This window comes from Triturus cristatus, chromosome 1_2, assembly GCF_964204655.1.
Source record: "Triturus cristatus chromosome 1_2, aTriCri1.1, whole genome shotgun sequence".
Classification (NCBI taxonomy): Eukaryota; Metazoa; Chordata; class Amphibia; order Caudata; family Salamandridae; genus Triturus; species Triturus cristatus.
The window spans coordinates 93,818,346-93,844,734 of record NC_140580.1 but is presented as its reverse complement, the minus strand read 5'-3'; the positions used below and the strand labels follow the sequence as shown (position 1 = coordinate 93,844,734).

General features: G+C 50.1%; 1 protein-coding gene across 1 annotated transcript in view; it reads left to right on the top strand.

The window, feature by feature from the left end:
• The window catches only part of PLPP4 (phospholipid phosphatase 4), a 779,443-nt gene that overhangs the window by 733,819 nt on the left and 19,235 nt on the right, over positions 1-26,389 (top strand). The window contains exon 6 of the mRNA XM_085602798.1: positions 25,021-25,191. Within this exon, the coding sequence (XP_085458924.1) occupies positions 25,021-25,191 (171 nt within the window). The remainder of the gene's footprint in view (positions 1-25,020; positions 25,192-26,389) is intronic.

Genomic DNA, 26,389 nt, shown 5'->3' with positions numbered 1-26,389 from the left:
GTACACTGCTGCCCAGGGGTACTGACTGTGCTGGTGCACTGCTGCCCAGGGGTACTGACTGTGCTGGTGCACTGCTGCCCAGGGGTACTGACAGTGCTGGTACACTGCTGCCCAGGGGTACTGACTGTGCTGGTGCACTGACACCCAGGGGTACTGACAGTGCTGGTACACTGCTGCCCAGGGGTACTGACTGTGCTGGTGCACTGCTGCCCAGGGGTACTGACTGTGCTGGTGCACTGACACCCAGGGGTACTGACAGTGCTGGTACACTGCTGCCCAGGGGTACTGACTGTGCTGGTGCACTGACACCCAGGGGTACTGACTGTGCTGGTACACTGCTGCCCAGGGGTACTGACTGTGCTGGTGCACTGCTGCCCAGGGGTACTGACAGTGCTGGTACACTGCTGCCCAGGGGTACTGACTGTGCTGGTGCACTGACGCCCAGGGGTACTGACTGTGCTGGTGCACTGCTGCCCAGGGGTACTGACTGTGCTGGTGCACTGCTGCCCAGGGGTACTGACTGTGCTGGTGCACTGACACCCAGGGGTACTGACTGTGCTGGTGCACTGCTGCCCAGGGGTACTGACTGTGCTGGTGCAACACTGCCCAGGGGTACTGACTGTGCTGGTGCACTGATACCCAGTGGTACTGACTGGGCTGGTGCACTGCTGCCCAGGGGTACTGACAGTGCTGGTACACTGCTGCCCAGGGGTACTGACTGTGCTGGTGCACTGATACCCAGGGGTACTGACTTTGCTGGTGCACTGCTGCCCAGGGGTACTGACAGTGCTGGTGCACTGCTGCCCAGGGGTACTGACTGTGCTGGTGCACTGATACCCAGGGGTACTGACTGTGCTGGTGCACTGACACCCAGGGGTACCGACAGTGCTGGTGCACTGCTGCCCATGTTTCTGGCAGTACTTGTACACTGCTGGCCATTGACTTGGCTGTGCTGGTGCACTTCTGTCCTTGAGTGCTGGGTGTGCTGATGCACCGCTACCTATGGCCCTGTCTGTGCTGGTGTACAGCTCTCTATGGCCCAGCCTGTGCTGGTGTACAGCTCTCTATGGCCCAGCCTGTGCTGGTGCACCACTGTGAATGGCCCTGGCACTCTACTGTCTATGGTGCTGGTGCATTTCTGTCTATGATCTTGACTGTGCTGGTGCACTATTTTCTCTGGTCCTGAATGCGCAAGTTCACTATTGGTGTCTTTTAGCCTGCCTATGTCGGTGCACTGTAGTCCATGGCATGTCCCTAGCCGCGATATGGGGCTGCTCTCTATGATCCTGGTATTGCAGGTGCACTGCTTCTGTCATGTGATGGTACGGTGCTGGTGCCAATAGTCCTGGCTGTGCCTGTGCACTTCTCCTATGATGCCAGTGGCGCTGGTACAGTCACTCTATTTAGCCCTGGTCTACTGCATTGGCTGTGGTGGTGCACTGCTGCCTATGGCCCTGGTTGTAGCGGTGCACTGCTGCCTATGGCCTGGTTGTAGCGGTGCACTGCTGCCTATGGCCCTGGTTGTAGCGGTGCACTGCTGCCTATGGCCCTGGTTGTAGCGGTGCACTGCTGCCTATGGCCCTGGTTGTAGCAGTGCACTGCTGCCTATGGCTCTGGTTGTAGTCGTGCACTGCTGCCTATGGCTCTAGTTGTAGTGGTGCACTGATGCCTACAACCCTTGATGTGTTGGTGTGCTCCTGGCTATGATGGTGCTTTTTAGGTCTCGGCTAGCGATGGCAGCGCTTGCGCAGTCTCGCTCGCGAGATTTAATGACTTTAAGAAGAGGGGCTTGCACCCGCCCCTCTTCTCTCCTGTTCTCCATTGGCTGGCCTCTTAAATGCTGGCCAGCCACTGGAGAAGAGGTCCAGTCACTCCGATTATGCCCCGTCCTTTTCGGATCGGGGCGTGTTTTTTGCGAGAAGTCTCAGGGAGGAGACAACAGCAAAACACGCCCCCAAATCCGAAAAGGACGCTCCCTTTCTCCGAGGCATTTTCTGCTGTGCCTCGGAGAAAGGCGGTGGTGTCAATGGCGTCCTCTCACCCTGCTGTCGGCTTCCGTGTTGTTCGTTCCTTGGAGGATTGAACTCCTGCTTTCCTGACCTTCGGCCTCATTTCAACGCGGCATACTTCTCACCACAGCCGCTCCGAGGGTCACCAAAGTGCGAGTCTCTCCCCCTGCACTCGTGGCCGGGGCCTGCACCACGTGTGAAGCCGCGAGCTCGAGTTACAGGAGCCGCCCGCAGCGTTCAGCTCCGCCACCGCGGCCGGCCGCCTCTCTCCGGGTCACACAGCTCGGCACAGTTCAGCTTCCAAAGCCGCGAGCTCGAGTTACAGGGGCCGGCCGCCTCTCTCCGGGTCACACAGCTCGGGGCCATCACAATGAGTCTCACTGCACTTGGGAGGACACAGCACTTGAAGAAGCCTAGATGTGTTCGATAAGGGTCCTCGGAAGGCATGTCTAGTGACAAGTTGAATACAAAAAAGCAATCGCTCCGAACAAGGTATTTTTTCCCCTTAGAACTAAAATGACCATTTTAGTAAACTGACTGGTGAAAAGCCATAAAACACCCATGCAATCCAATCTGTGTCCAAGTTTTCTATCCTCCTCATTTCCATCAGTGTAACTCGTGTAATTGAAGAATGAACACAAAAGTGTTACACAAAGCAAGAAACTCTTTTCAGTCGTGGAGTTCAATTTCTGAACCTAATGAGTTAACATTTATTGTATATAGCATTTACGGAATGCCAGCATGATTTCACTTTTAATTTGATAAAAACAAGTACTATAGTTGACCCCTTAAAGTCTAAACCACCTCAAATTATCCCAGCTGTGAAGATCACATAAGCGTGCTCAGGGGCGCAACGCCCATTGGGTTGCAAGGGCTTCAGCAACCCCGCGCTCCCCCCCCCCCCGTTGTGTGTGTCAGCCCGGCTGAGACAGCTTCCCGGGCACCCACACAGCCGCACCCGAACCCGAGCACTTCAAAGCTCTTTAAAAGACCATTTACTTGCTAACGAGGCTTTGTTGTTTTTCACCCCTTCTTAGAGCCCCTGCAGCCACACTGTGCCTATTGCTTGAATTGCCCCCCCCCCCCCCTCTCCGAAATTCAGAAATTTTTCTTGGAGGTGGCCAGAAGCTGTCTGAGACTAAATGCAGAAGCAGTATTAATCTCCCCCAGGCGGCACACGTCCCACGGACCTACTGTCCATCAATGACAAGAAAAGCACATTTCAGTCCATTGTAGGCATTCAAGCTAATCTTTTTTATTTAATTGTATAATTCTCTGTGTTTAAACCTTTGAAACGTATTGACGTGGCGATATTATAAGCGAGATAGATAGGTTATTTGTTATATTAAAAAACCTATCTAAGGATGCTTTTACGCTGGGACCATAATGAATGTTTCTGATTACCATCACTATTAATGAGAATTCTAAAATGAATCCTCATAATGAATCCACAACTTCCTTGTTGTCAGAGAAGAGAACGATGCAACTTTCAGTAGAATTGTCATGGGCGGTCTGCGATGGTGTAAAGTGTGACTTTGTTTCTCTTCACCCTCAGACCCCCCCAGTGTTGGAGGCTGTCTGGCACCTCTGGCGCTATTACCGGACTGGTGGTCTGAGCTCCTCTTAATGTTTCTGGGCGCTATGTGTGTGGTTGGGTGTTAGGGGTCTGGGTTAGAACAGATAAGGGCATCATTGTAAAGAACAGGAGTGACAAAGAGTGTCTGAACTGTTTTGTTTGTTTACAAATTGTGATGTAGCGCTGGTATGCTGCCTGTCTGCTGTTTCAAAGCGCTTTGAGACACTGCAAGCATGCAGACATGACAAGACAGGGCTCAGAGAATACAGTGATAGTGTAATATGAATGCAGGGGCACGGGCTGTGAGATAATGTTGTCGCCTAGAGCCCCCCCACCCCCGTGGGTTCAAAGGGATCCAGCCAGCAGGATATATTCTGGTTGTCTATCTCTCCACCCCAGCTGTCAACTTGAATTAAATAAACAAGCATTTACAATGCAACGGTCTCGGCATTGTTAAAGTTAGAGCTATTGGCATTGCTCATGACAATGCCGTTTCTTTAAATGTTTTAAAAACAAAAACATAAACAAAAATAATGTCATGAGCAATGCCAATAGCTCAAACTTTACCAATGCCGAGACCATTGCATTGTAAATGCTTGTTTGTCCGAGGTCCTGACTTAGCTGGTGCACTGCTGCTTGTGGCCTTCAGTGCGTAGTTGCACTGCTGTCCGTGGTCCTGACTTTGCTGGTGCACTGCTGCTTGTGGCCTTCAGTGCGTAGTTGCACTGCTGTCCGTGGTCCTGACTTTGCTGGTGCACTGCTGCTTGTGGCCTTCAGTGCGTAGTTGCACTGCTGTCCGTGGTCCTGATTTTGCTGGTGCACTCTGTCTGAGATCCTGACTGATGGTGTATTGCTGCTTGTGGCCTGGACTGAGATGGTGCACTGCTGTCCGTGGTCTTGACTGCTGGATCACTGCTACTTGTGGCAGTAGGTCTGTGCTGGTATGCCACTGCTTGTGATCGTGACTGTGGTGGTTTACCAGTGCCTACGGGCCTGATGTACCACTGCTCGTGGTCCTGTTATGCTGATGCATTGACGCCTGTGTTTTGACTATGCGACTTAGCCCGCACTTGTGTTCGTGACTGAGCTGGTTCACCGGTGCTCCCCCCGGGATTGTGCTGTTGTACTTTTGCTTGCGTTCGGGCCTGTGCTCGTGCGCTTCTGCTTGTAGTCATGATAGTCCTCGTGCATTTCTGCTTGTGGTCATCACATTGCTTTTCACTTCTGCTTGTGGTCATGACAATGCTAGTTCTTGCACCGCTGCTTGTGTTCCTGACTGGGCTGGTCCATCGTTGCTTCTGGTGCTCTGTATGCCGGGGTCGAGCTGCAGCCTAACAGCCAGAATTATCGTCTTTAACTGGGGAGCCAGGGTCCAGTCTCGGCATATGCTCAACATCTTGGGATTCTGAGCAAATCACTTAGTTTCACCGAACCTAAAAAACAAAGGAGAAAAAACTGCCCTTGTTCAATGTTATTTGTTGCTCATGAAACTCTAATGCCCTTGGTCCAGGTTCACGCTACATAAATGTGAAAAAAATGCAAAAAACACCATGCAGGTTTGTCGCTATCCACGGTCCTGCCTGCAGAACCTCGAATTCAGCCCTGGCAACTAGTTATTTGCAAGTAGGAGGCTAGGCAGTTCAGCTTTTGACTTTGCAACACTCTGAAGCTCTGTCTGCCTCCTCTTCTTTTTGCGGCATATTAGCAGCAACAACATAAATGCGGCACATAACAAGAGAGGCAGTGCATGGAAACGAGATGGTGCATTTGACATGCAGCAGTCATGCTTGGTTAAATAGCACCATTGAAGGAAAGTGGAGTCAGACAAGCGTCTGCGCTCTATGGTGGGCCGAGACAAACTTGAGTGGAGTAGCTGACGCCGGCCTGCCCGGCTCCCGCATCACTGTGAGTCACGGTACTGCACAATGACTTGCAGCATCCTTATGCTCATACCATGGGGCTACATTCAGTGCCTAATTTGAGTCGGTGGGGACCACCAGCACTCATTTTTAGGGAGCGGAGCTCATATTTCCTCATCAGATATTTACCAAGAGCAAGAGAGAAAAACACACAAAGGCGAAAGAAGAAGGAAGAAAACGACGGAAAACCGTCACAAAAGGAGAGAGCAGCAACCTGCAAGAGTGAGATAAAGGGCAGGCAGTGTCTGGCAGTGGATTAGAGGCGAGAGCTGGACTCAAGACTATGGAGCTTATTTACAAGCCGCTTGCACCACCACTGCGTCACTTTTTTCCAACGCAGCAGTGGTGTAATCAGTAAGCTACACTACGTCATACTTACAAACTGACGCATTGGTGTGTCAGTTTGTAGAGGCCTGCATGACATAATACCTGCGCCAGGTATAATGCATGCAGGGTAGGCGTTCCCACGCAAAAAGCCATGTAGAACTGACGCAGTGACATTTACAACATTTCACTGCGTCACTCTACACCTTCACTGCGTCAAAATCCTTACGCCTGCTCAGACCAGGCATAAGGAATGACACAAGCCTTTTTGAATGGGACTCACCTATCTGTTGTGGCGCATTTGACACATTGCTGGAGTTGCGTCACTTTCATGAGCAACTCCAGCAATGCGTCACTTTTGGGCCAACAGATGCATCTGAATTTTTGACGCATCAGTTAATCCTTGCGCCATAGAGCACTGTATTGTAAATACAGCGCATCCATGGTGGCGCAAGGACATTTGGCACTGACACATGGCAACTGATGCATCTATACAGAAGCGTCAGCTCCTTTTAAATGAGGCCCTATGTACTTGTTGGCCCGCAACTTAATAACACAGCCTCAGGCTTCTGGGTGGAACTTTGGGCACCGGCACTCTTTCTTTTACAAATCAAGCACTGGCGCACGTCCCCACTACATGAAGCCGAAATAAGCAAATAAGGAGGTGGCGTTAGACAGACCTACACAGGAACTTCGAGAGCGCGGACGCCTTCTAGGACGGCCCAGTCTCACTTTAACCTGTAACACGGAATGCTCTCACGATGGTATCTGATGAGTGTCGTTTCTGAAATAAACAAGTTTGCTGCCACGTTGAGAGAATGTATCAATATTCTTTCGACTCTCCAGCGGGATGAAGTGTCCCAGCACGGCGCCTCTTCATCGGTCCCAGCGCCGTCTGGCTGATCCTGCTGTGTGCGGCTGCGTTTCCTGCAGAAAGGTTGTCCTCGTGAGCGGAGAGGCAGACGGCGCAGCCTTCCACGTGAGGGATGGGGTCCGCCAGTGCCGCCGCTGCCTCATCAGTCCTGGCACGAGGCGCGTCCCTGTCTTTGATGGGGGTCCAGAGGCCAGGAGTCCAGATGGATCACAGCATCTGACGTCTTCCTCGGTGCCAAGGGCATCAAAGACCAGGAGCTCAAGAAGCACGAGTCACTGTCCTCGTGAGCATGGCCGGCTACTTTGCATATACATTTACAATGTTTGCTCAATCTGGGGTCCCTGGAGGAATCTAACCAAGAGCGAACATTCACTCTCCTGGTCAGAGGCATATCCCACTTCAAGTGATGCCATTAAATCACACATCACATGATCGAACTCCATGACGCACTCTGTAACGTCACTCCAGGCTGAAGTCAGGGTGGATGTTAGACTGGCGGGGCTAGAGGCAGCCAGGCGTGACACGTCACTGCTTATGCGTAGAACCTGATAGGACAGACCGAAATGGCAAACACTTGAAAGTGCTCGCTGATCATCAACCTCTCTTGCCCGTCTTCGGTATCCTCCGGCAGAAGAGGCGCCTCTCATTGAAGAGCAGAGTAACAGATTGAAAGACAACAGGCCTCGACAGCATATTTCAACATGTAGGTAAGTGGTAAAGTCAGTGGAAAGAAACATAAGGAGTTTGCCAACTACATGGGGCTTCACCACAGGAAAGTCACTCCCCATTGGCAAATGTCATCGTGGAATGCTTCAAGGCAATGCCAAAGAAAATGAATGAAAGTTGCCAAGCTTAGAACGAAGTCCATATCTCAGGTACCCTGGGGTGTTACCACGACACTCGTCACCACACCAGTGGCAAGTCCCCCGGCGGGCTTAGCTTTTCCATGGCAGAAGCATCTTTGCCTCCCTTGCACCAGCAGGTTCGGCGACTGGATCATGAAGAGTCAGAAAGAATGAAGTTATATGTGGAGAGGAGGGGAAGCCGACCCATCAAGGCTGTGTCAAGGACAGCCAGAAAGAGGGTCACTCAAAGCTGACTCCACCTTGGATTCTGAGACGTTCATTGTGACCAAATCCACAGGCCCTGCTCACTCAACAACCCGAAACGCCCCACTCTTCAGAACGTTTGGGGAGGCTCCGATTTCACAGGGGAGTGAGGGCATGGATATTGAGAGACCTCAGAAGAGGATTCACCCAGGCTTCACTCGACTCCCGAGTCCCCCAGTTCAGCATTCTCGCGCCCTCGCACATTTAAAGACTCCTTCAGCATCCATAGGTTGTAGAAGCTTGATGGAGACGCACTGTCATCAATTCCGGTGCATGTGTCCTTGAAGGCACCCCAGAAATCAAGGAGCAGGGCGAGGCAAACCCACAGACGCCTTCTCAGAAGCTGTTGTCTCAACAAAGAGGGACCTCGTGATTGCATTCTTTTGTGTGCCGTTTTGGTAATCAACACGTTTGCTATTGCCATTCGAAGCAACATGTACCTACATCCCCCCCCCACATTGTGGGCTACCATACATTGAATGCATATTAGATTCGTTGCATCAAAACAAAGGATTTTGGACACACTTTTTGTTGCCCCATAAAAAGGATGTAAAAAGCCCAGTGTTTATCTTAGTTTTACACAGCAGCCAAACACCACAGGGACGGTCACACGAGGCAGCTATGCTGGGCACAAGCACGTGATACATCTAGGAGCCATCCAGCCCTGTGCTCTTGTCTACCATCATAAAACTGCTTAGATCAGTGATAAATTCCATCCACCCTGCAGAGTACCTCCATAAAAACTCCTCCCACTTATCATGCTGCTAGCAGAGCAAGCCACACAGATACAAGTGGGTTGTGTGGCCTACAGCAAACTCCTAATGCATAGCTGCCTTTGGGCATCTTCACCTGCTTAAACACCTCAGTCCCACATTGGCTTACCTATTGAAAGACGTGCCCATGTCCTCCAATGCTTTATCTCAGACGTGCCCCCATTTAGAGGGTATCAATCCTTTTGAAAATCTACATCCTCCAGAGAACAATTTGTCTCCCACACCTTCCATTACCAGTCTTGCACATCTTCTTCATTTGAAAATCAGTCATCTCACCCTCATCTTCTTTTCAATCACCAAATGCCTCCATCCCCTTCATTTGGGTCACCGTCTTTGCAGGCTTGTTCACGCCCTGAAATGATCTACTCCCTTGGCCTTCACTTGATCACCCTCCTATATCATGTGATTTCACCAGTCGCTGCTCCTCTCGGTCCCTTGCTTCGCATCACACACCTGCTGCTCTACCTGCGACTTGTCCTAGCAGATCCCAGCAGTGATATGCCTCAGTCCGAACCAGCCACCTCTGCTGAACCAGCTGCTTGCTTTCCTGTTATTCTTCCAATCTTCTCCTTGATTCTCTTCCACCCTCTGCTGCTCTCACAGCCCTCTGCTGCTTGTCCTACATCCTATCAGTGGAGACAGCAGGATCCCATCAGACAATGAAACAACTTGGAAAAGGCTGATTGAGTGAGACAGGTCTGCACGAACAATAACCAACCCTAGCCACGCCTAACTGACTAACATCCTGCCCCACTGCCTAACTACTAGCTAGAGCAATCCCAACCCCCTTAAACCTCCCGCACATAAAGTCACCCTTAAACAATCCTTTAACTCATACTCTACCAAACCCGCTGTGCTGCTGATAGTCTTAAGCTCATTTCCCATTATTTCCAGTCTTTGCTTGCCCTCATTGACTCCCAGTGGTGGCTCCTCAGCTAAGGCGGAGGAGCGTTGCCTCACTGCTTTAAAGCAGTGCAATTGAAAAAATAAACTGATAATAACAGAAATGTTTATTTCATTTTCTGCATTCCTGTTGCTGCCAGGTTAGGGCAGTGTGGGGATGGAGTCCTGTGATGTCGGGGAGGGGGATTGTCTGCTGCTGCACCTAAAGTGCACATGACAGTTTTGCCGGCCGTCTCGGACCGGCCAAACAGTCATGCGCACTTTGCATGTTCTCCACCCAGGCTGCATTACAGCCTGGGTGGAGAACATTGCCAAGCTCCATTTACCTCTCTGAGCACCGACCCACAGCGCTCAGACCAATTACTATGCTGATATTAGCAGCGTCTTGATTGGTCAGGGGAGTCTGGAAGCCTGGGTGCTTTTTGTTCCTGCGATGAGAGGTGGCGGCTGGCGACAGAGACCAGCAGGTATGTTTTATTTTTATTTCCTAAGCCCCCACTACCTTCCCTGCCCCCACCACTGTCCCCTACCAGCCGCCACTGTTGACTCCTTCACCGTGATATTTCCTGTTACAGATTCCTTCATTAACAGAGGTTCACAGCCCTGTTCCAGTCATTTAACTGCTTCACTGAATTGACTCATCTTTTTAGGGTCCAAACTAAAAATATTATAGCCACTGGAACTGTTACCAACTGCACCTAAGAAAAAACATATACCTCCCGCATCCAACAAGTTCTACTTTGCCCTGCCCTCATTCCTCTCACCCCTCCACCATCTTCCTTCCAATCACTTCACTACCACTTCCTGAGTCTCTAAGATATAATTGACACAATGCAAAAGCCAGCCAAGGTTCCTAAATCCCGCTTCAAACATGTTAATCTGTTAAATGAACTAAATCATGAATAGCTAGCAACTTCGGGCAACCCTCTCTGCTACAACAGCAACTGAAGCAAGAACAAGTGCTCACAATTATTATGCATGTCAGCAGAGATTCAGCAGAGGAATCTAAATATCCTATGTCTTAAGAAGTTCACACAATAGCTCCCAAACATCCCTGATGCACCTTCAGCTTCTACTGATGACCTCCTACCCCCTTGAGAAGGTGAGAGCAGCATCGGATACCCTCTCTCAACACAAAATCCGAATCTTTGTAAGACAAACAAATGGTTCAGTGATGACTTGTGCCTCCCATGATACCGTGGCAAAGCGCTTGAAACAAATCATAACTACCTGCTGATCTGATTGCTTGCTAAGTACAATCTTTAGGCTGTGTATCAGCTTGCACCAGAGCACAAATAGGTATTTCCAAGCCTGCATCTCAGAGGTCGACCACTCTACTTAAGAACCTTTCTGCATGTACATGGAACTGGTGTTGCATAATCAAAAGTCAAGACCTCTTGAGCCTTCAGAGGATTTATGTTATTATCTTCTGTCCATCATTAGCAAAATGGATGCTCCTCGAGGCAGGATCTCCTCCTCCCTGCAATCCGAGGAATACTAGTATTTTCCCAACACTCTTACAAAGTTCGCATGTACCACCGAGGATGAAGGCTATAAAATCTATCCAGCAGAGGAGCGCTCTCTGGCCTACCTTGTGCTTCCAAGGCGCTCTAAACAGTGGCCGCAAACCAACTGTCCTCTCACCTGGAACCTCATCGCTTCTTCATTACCTTTCCGTCAGGCTGTGTACCAGGACGGGGCAAAGAATCTACACTTTTAAACATTGGGGAAGAACTTCTGAATTTGCTAAACATACGCATACCTTGTGCCTTAATCCTCTGGGACTCTCTATAGTCTTCAGTGCTATGGACCACAAGGGGCTCCTTGGTGGCTTTGAACTCCCAGCCAGCTTCAATGTGATGATGCCAATCTAGTTTCCCTCCTTCCTCCTAAACTGCTGTCACCAGGTCAAGCTTGACCCTTTTCTCTCCAGCGGTGCTACAGTCACCTGCTGTACCCGCCTGCGGGGTCCCGCTGGGCTCAGCTTGATCACCCATGCTGCGAGATATAATATGCATGCCGATTACACACAGCTACACAAACGTTTGACAACAGTTCTGGCAACTCATTGAAAGTCTCACACTGCTTGTCTCAGGTTCACCAATGGATGCAGATAAATGGCTGTGCCCAAACAGGGAGAAAACTGAAATTCAATTAATGGATCCGTTTCCTTGGCCCATCTTCCTTTTTCTCTGGCCTGATTCTCTTGGTACTTACCCCAAACCAGTGGAAAAACCTTGCAACCTCAGTGTGATGTTGGACAGCAGTCTGTCATTTATCCATCATACAAGTGCTATTACAAAAGCTGCGTTTCACCACCTGCAACTACTCCAAGGTGTCCTTCCTGTCCTCAACCTCCCTCACAAAAGAACCGTCTTACTCGCAGTGGTAATATCCCAAATTGGCTACTGAATGGCCTCGATGCCAACCTCCCTTAACAAATCGACATCCAGGCTTGAACAGGTCTTGACCAACACTGCCATCTCATCTTTGGCCTGAATCCCTAAGATCACATCTCATCCTGCACTAGATCCTAGTGAAGGAAGAGCTGACTTAGCATCCCTACGCTTCATATACAACGCACTGCATGGGCGATCACAGGAGAACTTGTAGAAGCTGTTCCTCCCATACTTCGCATCCAGAAACCTCAGATCAGCCAATGTGTCTATCCGACCACACCGATACAGGAAGTTTAGTGTTAGGATTCTTCACTCATACGGATCATTCTTCTGGAACTCTTTCCCAATGCATTGAAGACCTGAACCCATCTTCAGCAGATTCAAAAACTGTCAAAAGGTCACATTTATTGAGACAATCATTTGGTTGACCCCTCTGGTTGTGGTTATCGGTGCGTGGCCCAGACTACATAAAATCAGCCACACAACCTAATGAGTCAATTCCATTTTGAGGCTTCACCACACACTTCCTACTGTTATGTAGTACTCTGAGGCAATCTTCGTGTTTTCAAGGACTTTATAAATCTCCAAATAAAATAAATAAATATTAGCAACTTGGCAGGCCTAACCTCATCACACATTACCGAAAAACAAATACGAACTGAAACCTCAAGAATGGATGGCCCATTTGGTGCAAATTAATTGCCCTTCACATTGTCTCCTAATTATTCTAAAGCCTTTCACGAACATATATCTTTGTCAGCCTAAACCCCTAAAAACATCCTTTCCAGCACGAAATTGAATTGTCCTAGATTTCTTCAACTTAACCATAAACTTGTCACCTCACAATCAAAAATCCTTCCACTGTAATCCGCCACCACCCTTAGTACATGAATGCTTTGAAATCTCGAAGGCCCTAAAATCATTCACACGATACAAGGTCTGATAGCTTAAACTCCTACTTTAAAAAAACCAACATGCATAATGTCCCTTTCGATGTTGCACCGTTCCAGTTAGAGCCCTTGTCATCACTCAACATTCTAACATCCTGTAGCCCATTTCACACACAAAAAGCATATAACCCTAAAAGCACCTATTTTAAAATGCAACCCCCACTAATTCACGTACAATTGTCACTGACAACAAACCTTTATCAATCAAATCCATTATAAAATGAACAACAACATTTCTCCTCAGAGCCTCTCCAGTACATTCACTTCTATGCCTTTTCCCTTTCCTCCTGAGAACCTCCTGCCAGGCTTGCCTGTGTGCCTTTATCGTCGATATGGCTAGTGGTTCTTGAATCAACTGGAACACCTTCAATCCCTTAATCCCAAAGCTCCAATGGTATTGCTTTTCCAGAACAATTCTGCTACTGGCACCAGCCCAATGAATCTCTGCCACTGAGAATGAAACAAAGCAACCACCATGTCATTATCACCCTGGAGATGTGCCTCACCTGAAACAATGCTGTCCGGCGGGCACCCAAGCACAAAACCCCCAAGAGTCTCAAGAGACTCCCGCCCTTTGACATCCGTCTGTTCACAAGTGATAGAACTGCCTCAATTTCTACATTAAAATGAACCATCTTGTTTGCCAGAATGGCACCCAAAAAACAAAAGCCATCACCAGGGGAAATAATTCCAAATATGCAGTACTCTTTCTTTCTCTTAACCACTTAGGCCACTTCTGCGCTCAGACTTTGCTGGTATAAATCAAAGCCGCCTGTCCTTACTGCTTCTGAAAACATCTGTGCCCTTCATTCTGTTCTGTTCTCACAATGACCACACAGTCAAGATGTTGAAATTCCTTAGACATTTTGACCACAACTTCACCTCTGCTTTCACTGCCACTGTTCAACCTGTGATGTGATGAGGCCACACCCCTTCTGGCATGGTAAAATCTTTCCTTCTACAGATTTTCCCACCTGCTTGCGCCACCCAGCATGCAAACTTAGAATGCTCCAATCTGCCTTGCACTTTTATAATGTTTCTTCACCTTCAATAATTATGTAATCATTTCCAGTATCGTTTCCATCTTCTCCTTCACTAGTTTAGCTTTTTTCCCAACTCTAACTCAACAACCAAAAGAGTTATCATTGCAGCTGTTCCTTCTGTCTATTCACACATCTAGGGTACACCAATGCTTCGAGCATCTCCTTAAACTTCTCCAAAGCATCTTTGCATTTGACTCCTCCCCTCTTCACTGCTAAAAAGCAATCGTCTGTGTAATCCTTCCTGATCATGTTGCTGCTGAGGAGACCCACTGCAAAAAAGCTGCACCTTTTAAACAACGCATAAGACATTACATAACCTATTTGTAATGCTGTGTCTACATTTATGTCCTTCAAACTACATACCAAGTACAGACAAATCCTGCGGTTGAACTGGGAAAAGGAAAAGGGCTGACTTGATGTCACACACTGCCATCTCGAATCCTACCCACATTCCCATAGTATCCCAAGTGTGTCATCCACACTTGAATGGTGACTGTGGCGCTCTGCTACAGAATCATTAACTAAACCCTGTACCATCTTGGCCCTGACAAATAGTGGATTATTCAAATATCTCCCTTTATTAGGTCTCGCGTAGCGTTGTAGCGCACATGCGCTACTCGCTCTGCGAGGCATATTGTAGTAGGGTATGTTTTAGAAGAGGAGTTGAAGCTCCGCCAATCTTTTTCATTGGCTGGTGTCATCGTACATGGTAAACTCTGACTTCCGATTGAAAATGAGGCTTCTTAGTCCCTCCTTGTTACCGCCCTGTCTCCTTTTGGGACGGCCTATCCGGACTGGATCTTTTATTTGCGGCGTTATACAGTCTCCTTTAATTAGTCGGTAAGCACTTTTTTCCAGCTTGTTTACAATGGCGTGGGGCTGCTGGCCGGTGCACTCCCTCCAACACTGAGCTCTGCCAGATGTTACCACCCACGTGAACCTTTCTACGTGCAGCCTGTCTCCGCCGCTCGCTAGGGCTGCTGCTGGCTCTGCTCGGGGGGAAGCGAGACTGCCGCTCCTACAGACGCAATGCCAGGAAAAGCCTTCCCCCCAGCTGTGGATGCCGGCAATGCTGCCTGCTTCCCCAACAGAACCCACCCTGGGTGGGGAGCATTAGAGCGCTGCTGCCTGATTACTCCAGCCTGGACAGAGGAGCCATCTGCCGCATACAAACACGCTTCCACCAGAGGAGGCGTCACCCCTGAGACGGCGCACACCATACACGCCTGGGCTCCGGCACGGTTCTTACTCGCTGCTTGTGGAGCGCCTGCTTCCCAAACCAGAGGATGCAGCCCACCCGCAATCTCATCTACGCTAATCCGCTGTAACACCCCTGGCACAAAGTGCAGTCTGGCACGTGCACCACGTATTATAACACTGTTCCATGTACACACCTCACAGTGTGCAGTCTGGCCTATACATCTCACAGCGTGCACTGTGCCCTATACACCTCACGGTGTGCAATCCACCCTATACACCGCACAGCGTGCAGTCTGCCTATGCACTCTACAGTGTAAAGTCTGCTCTATACACCTCACAGTGTGCATTCTGGCATCTACACCTCACAGCGTGCAGTCTGTTCATGCACTCTACAACATGCAGTCTGCCTATGCACTCTACAGCGTACAGTCTGCCATATACACCTCACAGCTTGCAGCCTGTGTTATAACTCTACAGCGTGCAGTCTGCCTTCTACATTCTACAACAGACTCTGTCTTCTACACCTCACAGCGTGCAGTCTGCCCTATACACCTCACATCCTGCAGTCTGCCCTTCTACCATATACTTCACCAGCTGGACTAAAAGGCAGGTGAATTGAGTACCGGTGTTAAGGACCCCCCCCCCACCGCTCATGCCCTGCTTCTCATATAATGTATGTTCACAAGATATGCCATCGTAACTGTTGGGAAATCTGAAGTCCCCCCTTACAGAGTGCAGTGCGCGCCTTCTTATCGCACTATGTGCAGTCTGCCCTCTTCTGTACAGTGCAGTGCGCACCCTCTTCTCACACTATGTGCAGTCTGCCCTCTCCTATACAGTGCAGTGTGCACCCTCTTCTCACACTATGTGCAGTGTGCCCTCTCCTGTACAGTGCAGTGTGCAACCTGTCCTTGTGTACAGTGCAGTGCGCACCTCTCATCTGGTACAGTGCAGCACGCACCCTCCCCTCCCACTATATGAAGTCAGCCCTCCCCTATACAGAGCATTGTGCACCTTCTTGCACTATGTGAAGTGTGTCCTCCCATCCCATTAACAGAGTGCGGTGCGCGCCCGCTCCTCGCACTGTGTAGTCTGCTCTGTTCTCGTACAGTGCTCTGTTTCAGCGTTATTTTTTTTTACTTTAATGCAGATCGCGGTGCCCACTCCAGGGACACCGCGCACTCTGTAATACAATAGGTCTCGCATTTTCCAAACTTTGACCTATTGGTATTGTAAATGACAATGCCTTTTATTATTCCAGGTTTTTTAACCCCACAATTAAAGGCATTGTCATTTCCAATGATAATTGCTCAAAATCTCGCAATTGCGAGACGTATTGCATTGTAAATGCTTGTTTTTTTAGGTAACTGCTCCTTCCCTAAAACAGACAGAATTCATTTCTCCAGTGGCCAAAAATCAAACTCTCCTCTCTTTCACTTTCTTCAGCAACTTTTTTGTGACCATGTCTACCATTGCTAAAGCTGACATCAAATTTTATACCATTAGTCCTTGATTCCCTAACCTGCACTCTAGTCTCTATCCTTCCTACACAATCTGTGCTAAGTCTATACCTTGATAAAAATATAGCTAAGACCAAAAATGTTTTGTTATTCCAATGTATTGTAGTTCTTTGAACGTCACCTTTACATACTATGTCCCTCTAGATCTGTATCTCCTTCCCCTCACTGTCACCTGTTACTGTTTCAACAACAACCTCCTTCCAGTTCTCTTTCACATCAGTTTTCTTATATTTTGTATCTTCCCCATCCATATTCTCACAATTCACTTTTTCCTTCTCTCCTTCTTTACTTACAGTCTTCTGTGTCCCACTCCCCAATGCACCATGTGGTGTGACTTCATCACCTTCGAACTCCATACTCTTTGTGTGCCCCCTTATGGCCCCTGGCTCTTCACATCACCCCTTCCCAAACTGTAATGAGAGAGGCCCTACACACGGCTACTTCAGTTATGAGGAGGCCCCTCATGGGAACAGCAGAGGGACCACAGATGAAGGTGGCTACAGTGTCCTGGGCTTCTCATTATTGGTGTTCACTCACTCGAAGGCTATACCAGTGCCATGGCTGATGATACGCGTTACAACAAACAAATGATGGACGGAATGCTGACAATGCAGACATTCTCCCCCAGTCAAGAGATCTGGGTTAAATCCATCGTTCTTTTGCCCACTACACCACCCCAGTTTAGACATGGCCATATGCAAATCAGTCTTGACCCTGTGCCTCATGGGAACAGTCCAGCCCGAACTGCCAAGCCATGTCTTCCCTGGACCGGAATCAAGCATCCTAGGACCGGTTTCTGGCTATCAGCCGTCATCAGCCAGGATAGCTTGACTCCAGTGGCGTAGTGAGCACGGGTCCCACGTCTGGGAATACCCATCCCACTTAGGGCGAAAAGCGTTACAACAAACAAATGATGGACGGAATGCTGACAATGCAGACATTCTCCCCCAGTCAAGAGATCTGGGTTAAATCCATCGTTCTTTTGCCCACTACACCACCCCAGTTTAGACATGGCCATATGCAAATCAGTCTTGACCCTGTGCCTCATGGGAACAGTCCAGCCCGAACTGCCAAGCCATGTCTTCCCTGGACCGGAATCAAGCATCCTAGGACCGGTTTCTGGCTATCAGCCGTCATCAGCCAGGATAGCTTGACTCCAGTGGCGTAGTGAGCACGGGTCCCACGTCTGGGAATACCCATCCCACTTAGGGCGAAAAGCGTTACAACAAACAAATGATGGACGGAATGCTGACAATGCAGACATTCTCCCCCAGTCAAGAGATCTGGGTTAAATCCATCGTTCTTTTGCCCACTACACCACCCCAGTTTAGACATGGCCATATGCAAATCAGTCTTGACCCTGTGCCTCATGGGAACAGTCCAGCCCGAACTGCCAAGCCATGTCTTCCCTGGACCGGAATCAAGCATCCTAGGACCGGTTTCTGGCTATCAGCCGTCATCAGCCAGGATAGCTTGACTCCAGTGGCGTAGTGAGCACGGGTCCCACGTCTGGGAATACCCATCCCACTTAGGGCGAAAAGCGTTACAACAAACAAATGATGGACGGAATGCTGACAATGCAGACATTCTCCCCCAGTCAAGAGATCTGGGTTAAATCCATCGTTCTTTTGCCCACTACACCACCCCAGTTTAGACATGGCCATATGCAAATCAGTCTTGACCCTGTGCCTCATGGGAACAGTCCAGCCCGAACTGCCAAGCCATGTCTTCCCTGGACCGGAATCAAGCATCCTAGGACCGGTTTCTGGCTATCAGCCGTCATCAGCCAGGATAGCTTGACTCCAGTGGCGTAGTGAGCACGGGTCCCACGTCTGGGAATACCCATCCCACTTAGGGCGAAAAGCGTTACAACAAACAAATGATGGACGGAATGCTGACAATGCAGACATTCTCCCCCAGTCAAGAGATCTGGGTTAAATCCATCGTTCTTTTGCCCACTACACCACCCCAGTTTAGACATGGCCATATGCAAATCAGTCTTGACCCTGTGCCTCATGGGAACAGTCCAGCCCGAACTGCCAAGCCATGTCTTCCCTGGACCGGAATCAAGCATCCTAGGACCGGTTTCTGGCTATCAGCCGTCATCAGCCAGGATAGCTTGACTCCAGTGGCGTAGTGAGCACGGGTCCCACGTCTGGGAATACCCATCCCACTTAGGGCGAAAAGCGTTACAACAAACAAATGATGGACGGAATGCTGACAATGCAGACATTCTCCCCCAGTCAAGAGATCTGGGTTAAATCCATCGTTCTTTTGCCCACTACACCACCCCAGTTTAGACATGGCCATATGCAAATCAGTCTTGACCCTGTGCCTCATGGGAACAGTCCAGCCCGAACTGCCAAGCCATGTCTTCCCTGGACCGGAATCAAGCATCCTAGGACCGGTTTCTGGCTATCAGCCGTCATCAGCCAGGATAGCTTGACTCCAGTGGCGTAGTGAGCACGGGTCCCACGTCTGGGAATACCCATCCCACTTAGGGCGAAAAGCGTTACAACAAACAAATGATGGACGGAATGCTGACAATGCAGACATTCTCCCCCAGTCAAGAGATCTGGGTTAAATCCATCGTTCTTTTGCCCACTACACCACCCCAGTTTAGACATGGCCATATGCAAATCAGTCTTGACCCTGTGCCTCATGGGAACAGTCCAGCCCGAACTGCCAAGCCATGTCTTCCCTGGACCGGAATCAAGCATCCTAGGACCGGTTTCTGGCTATCAGCCGTCATCAGCCAGGATAGCTTGACTCCAGTGGCGTAGTGAGCACGGGTCCCACGTCTGGGAATACCCATCCCACTTAGGGCGAAAAGCGTTACAACAAACAAATGATGGACGGAATGCTGACAATGCAGACATTCTCCCCCAGTCAAGAGATCTGGGTTAAATCCATCGTTCTTTTGCCCACTACACCACCCCAGTTTAGACATGGCCATATGCAAATCAGTCTTGACCCTGTGCCTCATGGGAACAGTCCAGCCCGAACTGCCAAGCCATGTCTTCCCTGGACCGGAATCAAGCATCCTAGGACCGGTTTCTGGCTATCAGCCGTCATCAGCCAGGATAGCTTGACTCCAGTGGCGTAGTGAGCACGGGTCCCACGTCTGGGAATACCCATCCCACTTAGGGCGAAAAGCGTTACAACAAACAAATGATGGACGGAATGCTGACAATGCAGACATTCTCCCCCAGTCAAGAGATCTGGGTTAAATCCATCGTTCTTTTGCCCACTACACCACCCCAGTTTAGACATGGCCATATGCAAATCAGTCTTGACCCTGTGCCTCATGGGAACAGTCCAGCCCGAACTGCCAAGCCATGTCTTCCCTGGACCGGAATCAAGCATCCTAGGACCGGTTTCTGGCTATCAGCCGTCATCAGCCAGGATAGCTTGACTCCAGTGGCGTAGTGAGCACGGGTCCCACGTCTGGGAATACCCATCCCACTTAGGGCGAAAAGCGTTACAACAAACAAATGATGGACGGAATGCTGACAATGCAGACATTCTCCCCCAGTCAAGAGATCTGGGCTGATGATAGGCCCACTGCACTGAGCAATTGTCTCTTGAGTAAATGTAGCTCTTACTGACAAACTTTTTTAAATTACAGAAAATTCGGGGGGTGGGGGCATATGTTAGCTGGTGTGTAATATGTGTCCTCCCATTTATTAAAAACACACCAGGGCGATGCCTTTATGTTTTAATGTGTGTTGTGTTCAATTTCAAGACACGGTAAGACCTGTAATAATGTAGGCTGTCATGTTTCATTGCAGACGCTATCTATGGCAATTTTATCAGGGCCAAGAAAAGACTGGCCAATGCAGTGTATATTACCTCACAGTTGCATCTGAAAAGATGCGAGGAGAAAGAGAAGCCTTTTTTGGGAAATTCTGAAACCTATACTTACCAGTGTTTTGTAGACAAACGAAAGGCTCAGAGTTACCTGAACCCACTAGGGAAATCAAGTGCCAGGTCCAAGGAGTGTGGGCAATGCTGAAGGTCATTTAAAAGATCCTGTGCTTTGGAAATTGCTGAAAAAATAATGCCAATTACATTGCTATGTGTGTGACTAAATTTAGGACATAATGGGTAGCCAGACCCTTAAAAAGATCTTACACTTATAGTAAAACCCCAGTGACATCATATTCTTGTGTCTACGAATATACATATGTGCCACAGTCGCACTCAACAACCTTCTTAAGAAGCATCCCCTTCTTATCAAAAGTAACACTGGCAAAAACAAAACAGCCTCTGGATCATGCCTTTTTCTAAAGAACGAAGTTGCATTCTCAATGGTTTCTCGTGGTTCAGAAATGGAAATGAGGCACAGAGCGAAGGGCGGGCACAAGTGAGCTTCACTAGTTCCCTACAACAAGGAAGCTGATCCGAAGCCCAGCTGTCACTCAGCTGGAAACCACCACACTCAGATGCTAACAGGGAGCATCAGTCATGTTCTCCCAGATTAAGATGGTGTCAGTGTGTCCTCATCATGCTTGACTTTCTTCCCGATCCCAACACCTCAGCCCCAGTCTCCCCTTCCTCCATCTCTTCTCCTTCAATCCCTTCATTCTCATCATAGCCCAGCAGCACCTTCTAACCCTTCCACTACATTTCCTTTCACACTCCGGCCATTGTCCCCCAGACACTTTTCCTTGGCACCTCTCCATCCCCAATACCTGTCAGAAAAGTCACAACAGCTCCTCCTCACCATTGACATTATGTGGGCCTCACTGGACCAGGCCTCTTGTTAGAGGGTTGTCCCGAGCCATTCCAGGTTCTCCTAGCACCTGCATCGCACCAGCAATCCTCTTCACTGGTGCCACTTACCTCTGGCCCACCTCGTGGCACACGCCAGGCCGGCCTGCACCCTCAGGGTCCCCATGACCAGCAGAGCCCTCTCAGCCATCGCCTTTCCTTCTTCCCCTACAGCCGCCTATCTAACATCTCCCCATTCCCTACCCCCTTGTAGACCTGGAAGCCCCTTGCCAGGCTCACCCCAATACCCACTTTTCCTCCTGCCTTTCCTACACTCCAGTGCTATCCACTTGATCAACCCCTTCCCTCTAACAACTCTCCCACTGTACCCCTTGCTGTGTACTTCCCCCCCTCCACCTCGTCCACACCTGTTCTGCTCCCCTACTGAGTGGCTCTCGATGGCCGGTGGCCCGCACTCGTTGCTCCAGGGGCAAATGATCGCGAGTCCTTCCTCTCTGTCCTTCCCCACTGCACTAATGCTCCTGGCCCAGAGAGTGCAGCAGCAAAGAAGCCAGCGCAGCTGCTGCCGCCTCCAGCAGGCATGTTCATCGCCTTGGTCTCACTGCCTGTTCCCCACGCCTCTCCGGGGAGCTAGCGATCCATCCTCCACACCCACTCAGCACCCACAGTGCCTCTCGCTGGTAACACCCCCTCTATACCCCAACAGACTGACACTCTACCACCACCAGACAAAGCACAGCCAACTGTTCTACCTCTTCCTACCTCAACACTCCACCTGCAGCACACCGCTCGGCCACTCACTTCTCTGCAAGTACACCTTACACCTCATCCTCCTGCCCTACTCCCAGCCACCATGGCCTTCTAACCCTCAAAGGCACAGACCCCGCGGTAAGGAGGTAGGAAGCAAAACAGTGAGCCTTCTGCTGCACACCTACACTTAAACCCCGTACCCTCTCATCTTCACTACAGGTCACCCACTCACTGCCACTCACCCGAATCACCCCTGGCCCGGAAGCTCTTCCCACCCCAGGCCCTCGTCCTACCTGCCGATTGCTGCTCTACAAGCTCAGTGGGCAAGAGATTCCTGCTGCTCTACCCACCTCCTGCCCCGCTTGCCTTCAGCTGCTCTACCCACCTCCTGCCCTGCTACCCACCTCCTGCCCCGCTTGCCTTCTGCTGCTCTACCCACCTCCTGCCCTGCTACCCACCTCCTGCCCCACTTGCCTACTGCTGCTCTACCCACCTCCTGCCCGGCTACCCACCTCCTGCCCCGCTTGCCTTCTACTGCTCTACCCACCTCCTGCCACGCTTGCTTACTGCTGCTCTACCCACCTGCTGCCCCGCTTGCCTTCTGCTGCTCTACCCACCTCCTGCCCCGCTTGCCTACTGCTGCTCTACCCACCTCCTGCCCTGCTTGCCTTCTGCTGCTCTACCCACCTCCTGCCCTGCTACCCACCTCCTGCCCCGCTTGCCTTCTGCTGCTCTACCCACCTCCTGCCACGCTTGCCTACTGCTGTTCTACCCACCTGCTGCCCCGCTTGCCTTCTGCTGCTCTACCCACCTCCTGCCCCGCTTGCCTACTGCTGCTCTACCCACCTCCTGCCCGCTTGCTTTCTGCTGCTCTACCAGCCTCCTGCCCCGCTTGCCTACTGCTGCTCTACCCACCTCCTGCCCCGCTTGCCTTCTGCTGCTCTACCCACCTGCTGCCCCGCTTGCCTTCTGCTGCTCTACCCACCTCCTGCCCCGCTTGCCTACTGCTGCTCTACCCACCTCCTGCCCCGCTTGCCTTCTGCTGCTCTACCCACCTCCTGCCCTGCTACCCACCTCCTGCCCCGCTTGCCTTCTGCTGCTCTACCCACCTCCTGCCACGCTTGCCTACTGCTGTTCTACCCACCTGCTGCCCCGCTTGCCTTCTGCTGCTCTACCCACCTCCTGCCCCGCTTGCCTTCTGCTGCTCTACCCACCTCCTGCCCCGCTTGCCTACTGCTGCTCTACCCACCTCCTGCCCGCTTGCTTTCTGCTGCTCTACCAGCCTCCTGCCCCGCTTGCCTACTGCTTCTCTACCCACCTCCTGCCCCGCTTGCCTTCTGCTGCTCTACCCATCTGCTGCCCCGCTTGCCTTTTGCTGCTCTACCCTCCTCCTGCCCCGCGTGCCTTCTGCTGCTCTACCCACCTCCTGCCCCGCTTGCCTTCTGCTGCTCTATTCACCTCCTGCCCCGGGGGCCTACTGCTGCTCTACCCACCTCCTGCCCCGCTTGCCTTCTGCTGCTCTACTCACCTCCTGCCCCGGGGGCCTACTGCTGCTCTACCAAGTCGCGAGCCCTCTGATGCACTTGCAGCCTCATGCACAAGCAGATTGAGGGACATTTGCAGACTATCATGTGTGGATAAAAAGGTAGACGTGAGCTCCTTGCACCAGCCTTCACGTCCTTCAGGTCAACCATAGCGCATAAAAAGCAAGCCTGTCTGTCTGTCTGTCTGTCAGGCGGCAGAGGAAAAGAACCAGGGCTACAGTTACTATCCAAAGCTACTGATGCCTACCCTAATTTATCCAAAAGGGAAATAATTACTCTGTCTCTCTTTCCTTTGTCTTCATTATTTATTTGGGGTATTAGTGAAGCACAAACCCAGCCCCTGGAGGCAACAGAGCACGGCCCATAGAGCGAGGGTGGTTTCGGGTGAACTACTTCTGCACAACGGTACAAGTAGGAAGGTGATTAGTCAGCTATTGTTGTGTTTATTGTCAGTTGACATGCATATAGCACACTATTGCCCATTGGTATTGCATTGCAGCACCGTCTGTTGTGCGGGGGTGACTTTTCTAACGGGGTTTGGGATTTCTATCAAACCAGAGTCTGATCTGCTTTGTGTAGAAGAGAATTAGTAATAGGCACAGAGAAAGAGACGAGGACAAACTTCCCAGTTAGGCTGGGCAGCGATGAGGGATCTTGAGTTCCTTAGAATTGAGCAGTGGCCCCTTGGACTCTCAGTGGGTCCAGGGTGACTCGAGTCCGCAGGCGCTGGTGGACAGGCAGTGCCTGCAGCTCCTTTCTTTGCAGATTAGAGAAGGCGCGTCTATGATGGACGGGCAAACCTTTCCAAGCCCTAGGTGTGCAGTTTCAGATGAGTTGTCTACGTTTGATCTTGTGCACCTTGATATTGACAGTCCAGCTTGTGATCCTCCTTCTAGGAGGATTTATTGGAGAGGGGGGAGTGGTTCTAGCTGGGGAGGGTCTTGTACCAGACAAATCTGGTTTACAAGAGACAAATTCTCTGAAAGAGGTGCTCTGGAGGTGCCAATGGTGGAAGCACACTCACAACCGTATGTTTTTGGCAGAAGGCTCCTCACACCTGCCCAGTTAATGTACTCTAGCCACCAATTCGAGCACAAAGCACATTTTTAAGTCACTGTTAAGGATGTATGACTTATAAATGGGTATTGATGGCAAGCAGGAACCAGTAGATCCAGGCAGACTGTGCATTTTGCGGTCTGCGTCCACAACTAGAAGACTCCATCTGTATAGGTATTGGTTTTTGGGCCTTTGGTAGTGCATTTAACATGGCCAAAATAGTGTATTTTCCAATGTAGATGCATTGTGCTGATTGCCACATGTCATGGTCTTGGTTGTGCAGCTTTGCCTTGTGTTTCATGCTCTTATCTAGTATTGTCTCCATTTTCTTTTGCAGTTGCCTTCTCTGGCCTCGGCTTCACCTCCTTCTACCTGGCGGGGAAGCTGCACTGCTTCACAGCGGCGGGCCTGGGCAAGAGCTGGCGGCTCTGCGCAGCCATTCTGCCACTCTACTGCGCCATGATGGTGGCGCTCTCGCGCATGTGCGACTACAAGCACCACTGGCAAGGTGAGGAGGGGTCTGCGGCACAGCTTGGGATGTTCATGGAGATGTAAGGCAAGAAGAGTACACACGGGCACACATGTGTATCCCCTTCCCCTCCTCCACTAAGGTTCTACAACTCAGAAATGTGTCTTTCTTTTATTTCTCCTCTCCCTCCTCCAATGTGCTTGAATGTATGTGATAGTTAAACATTACTGCCATACACCCCCTTTTCTGATATGCATGTATCTCTGAGTTCTTAAATGTCTCTCTCATATGCCCTTCTGTCTCCTCTGCTGTTTTCCTGTTTTAGGTCTGGCCTGACAGTGCATCTGTCTTTCTCACCTATTGTTACCATTTTTTTTTAAATATAGAGAGTGGGCTATGGTTGTGCCCGAGAACAATGTGTCTCTCACCACGTGCTAGTGGCTGTTTTGTACATTATGCTATCCATATGAAGTGCTTACACATCAATACATTAGGGACTATTTTATATCCCGAAAGTCCTCGCAATGATCATGCATTAAATTATTGATCTCATTTATGCATTGTATACACTGACCATAGTATTTTTTATTTACACTCCAGAAGGCTTTTAAAGATTTTATTCCGGATTTAAAATGCAAGCCAGATCTATTGGCTTTCTCAATCCTTTCTTTTATATTTCTCTTTCCTTCCTCCGCTCTGACAGATCGATGAAAAGTCTCTCTCGTAGCTTTCTGGTCACTCCTCGAATGTTTCTAAATGTCTAATGTATTTAATTGTCCCTATCATATATCCCCATTCACTTCTAGACTGTGTTTATATTTATGAGCTATTGAAACTCTCTCTCTCCATCCTGGAAGCCTCTGGGGACGCTCTGGGCTCACAGTGAACTGCCCCAAGTCCTTCTTGATCCCTCCTAAGGGGGGGTGGGGGGGAGGGGGGACAGAGCTGCAGAGACCTGGAACCCGACCCTGTCAATCCTGCATCTAAGTTTTGTTTCTTGGGAATTTATATGACGTAGGAGCCGTACCTGGCCTGGAGTCTCAACCTTAGCCCCCTTACCCAGGCCTTCCAGGCGGACCTCGACAGATGGTCCAAGCTGCCGTTTAATGCGCTTTGCACAGTAACTCTGTACAAAATGATGGTCCTCCTGCGCCTCTTTTACGTCCCCCTAAATGTCACCTTCTCTGTGTCCAATCAGTGGTTTACTATCATGACTGCACGAGCACGGAGATTCCTC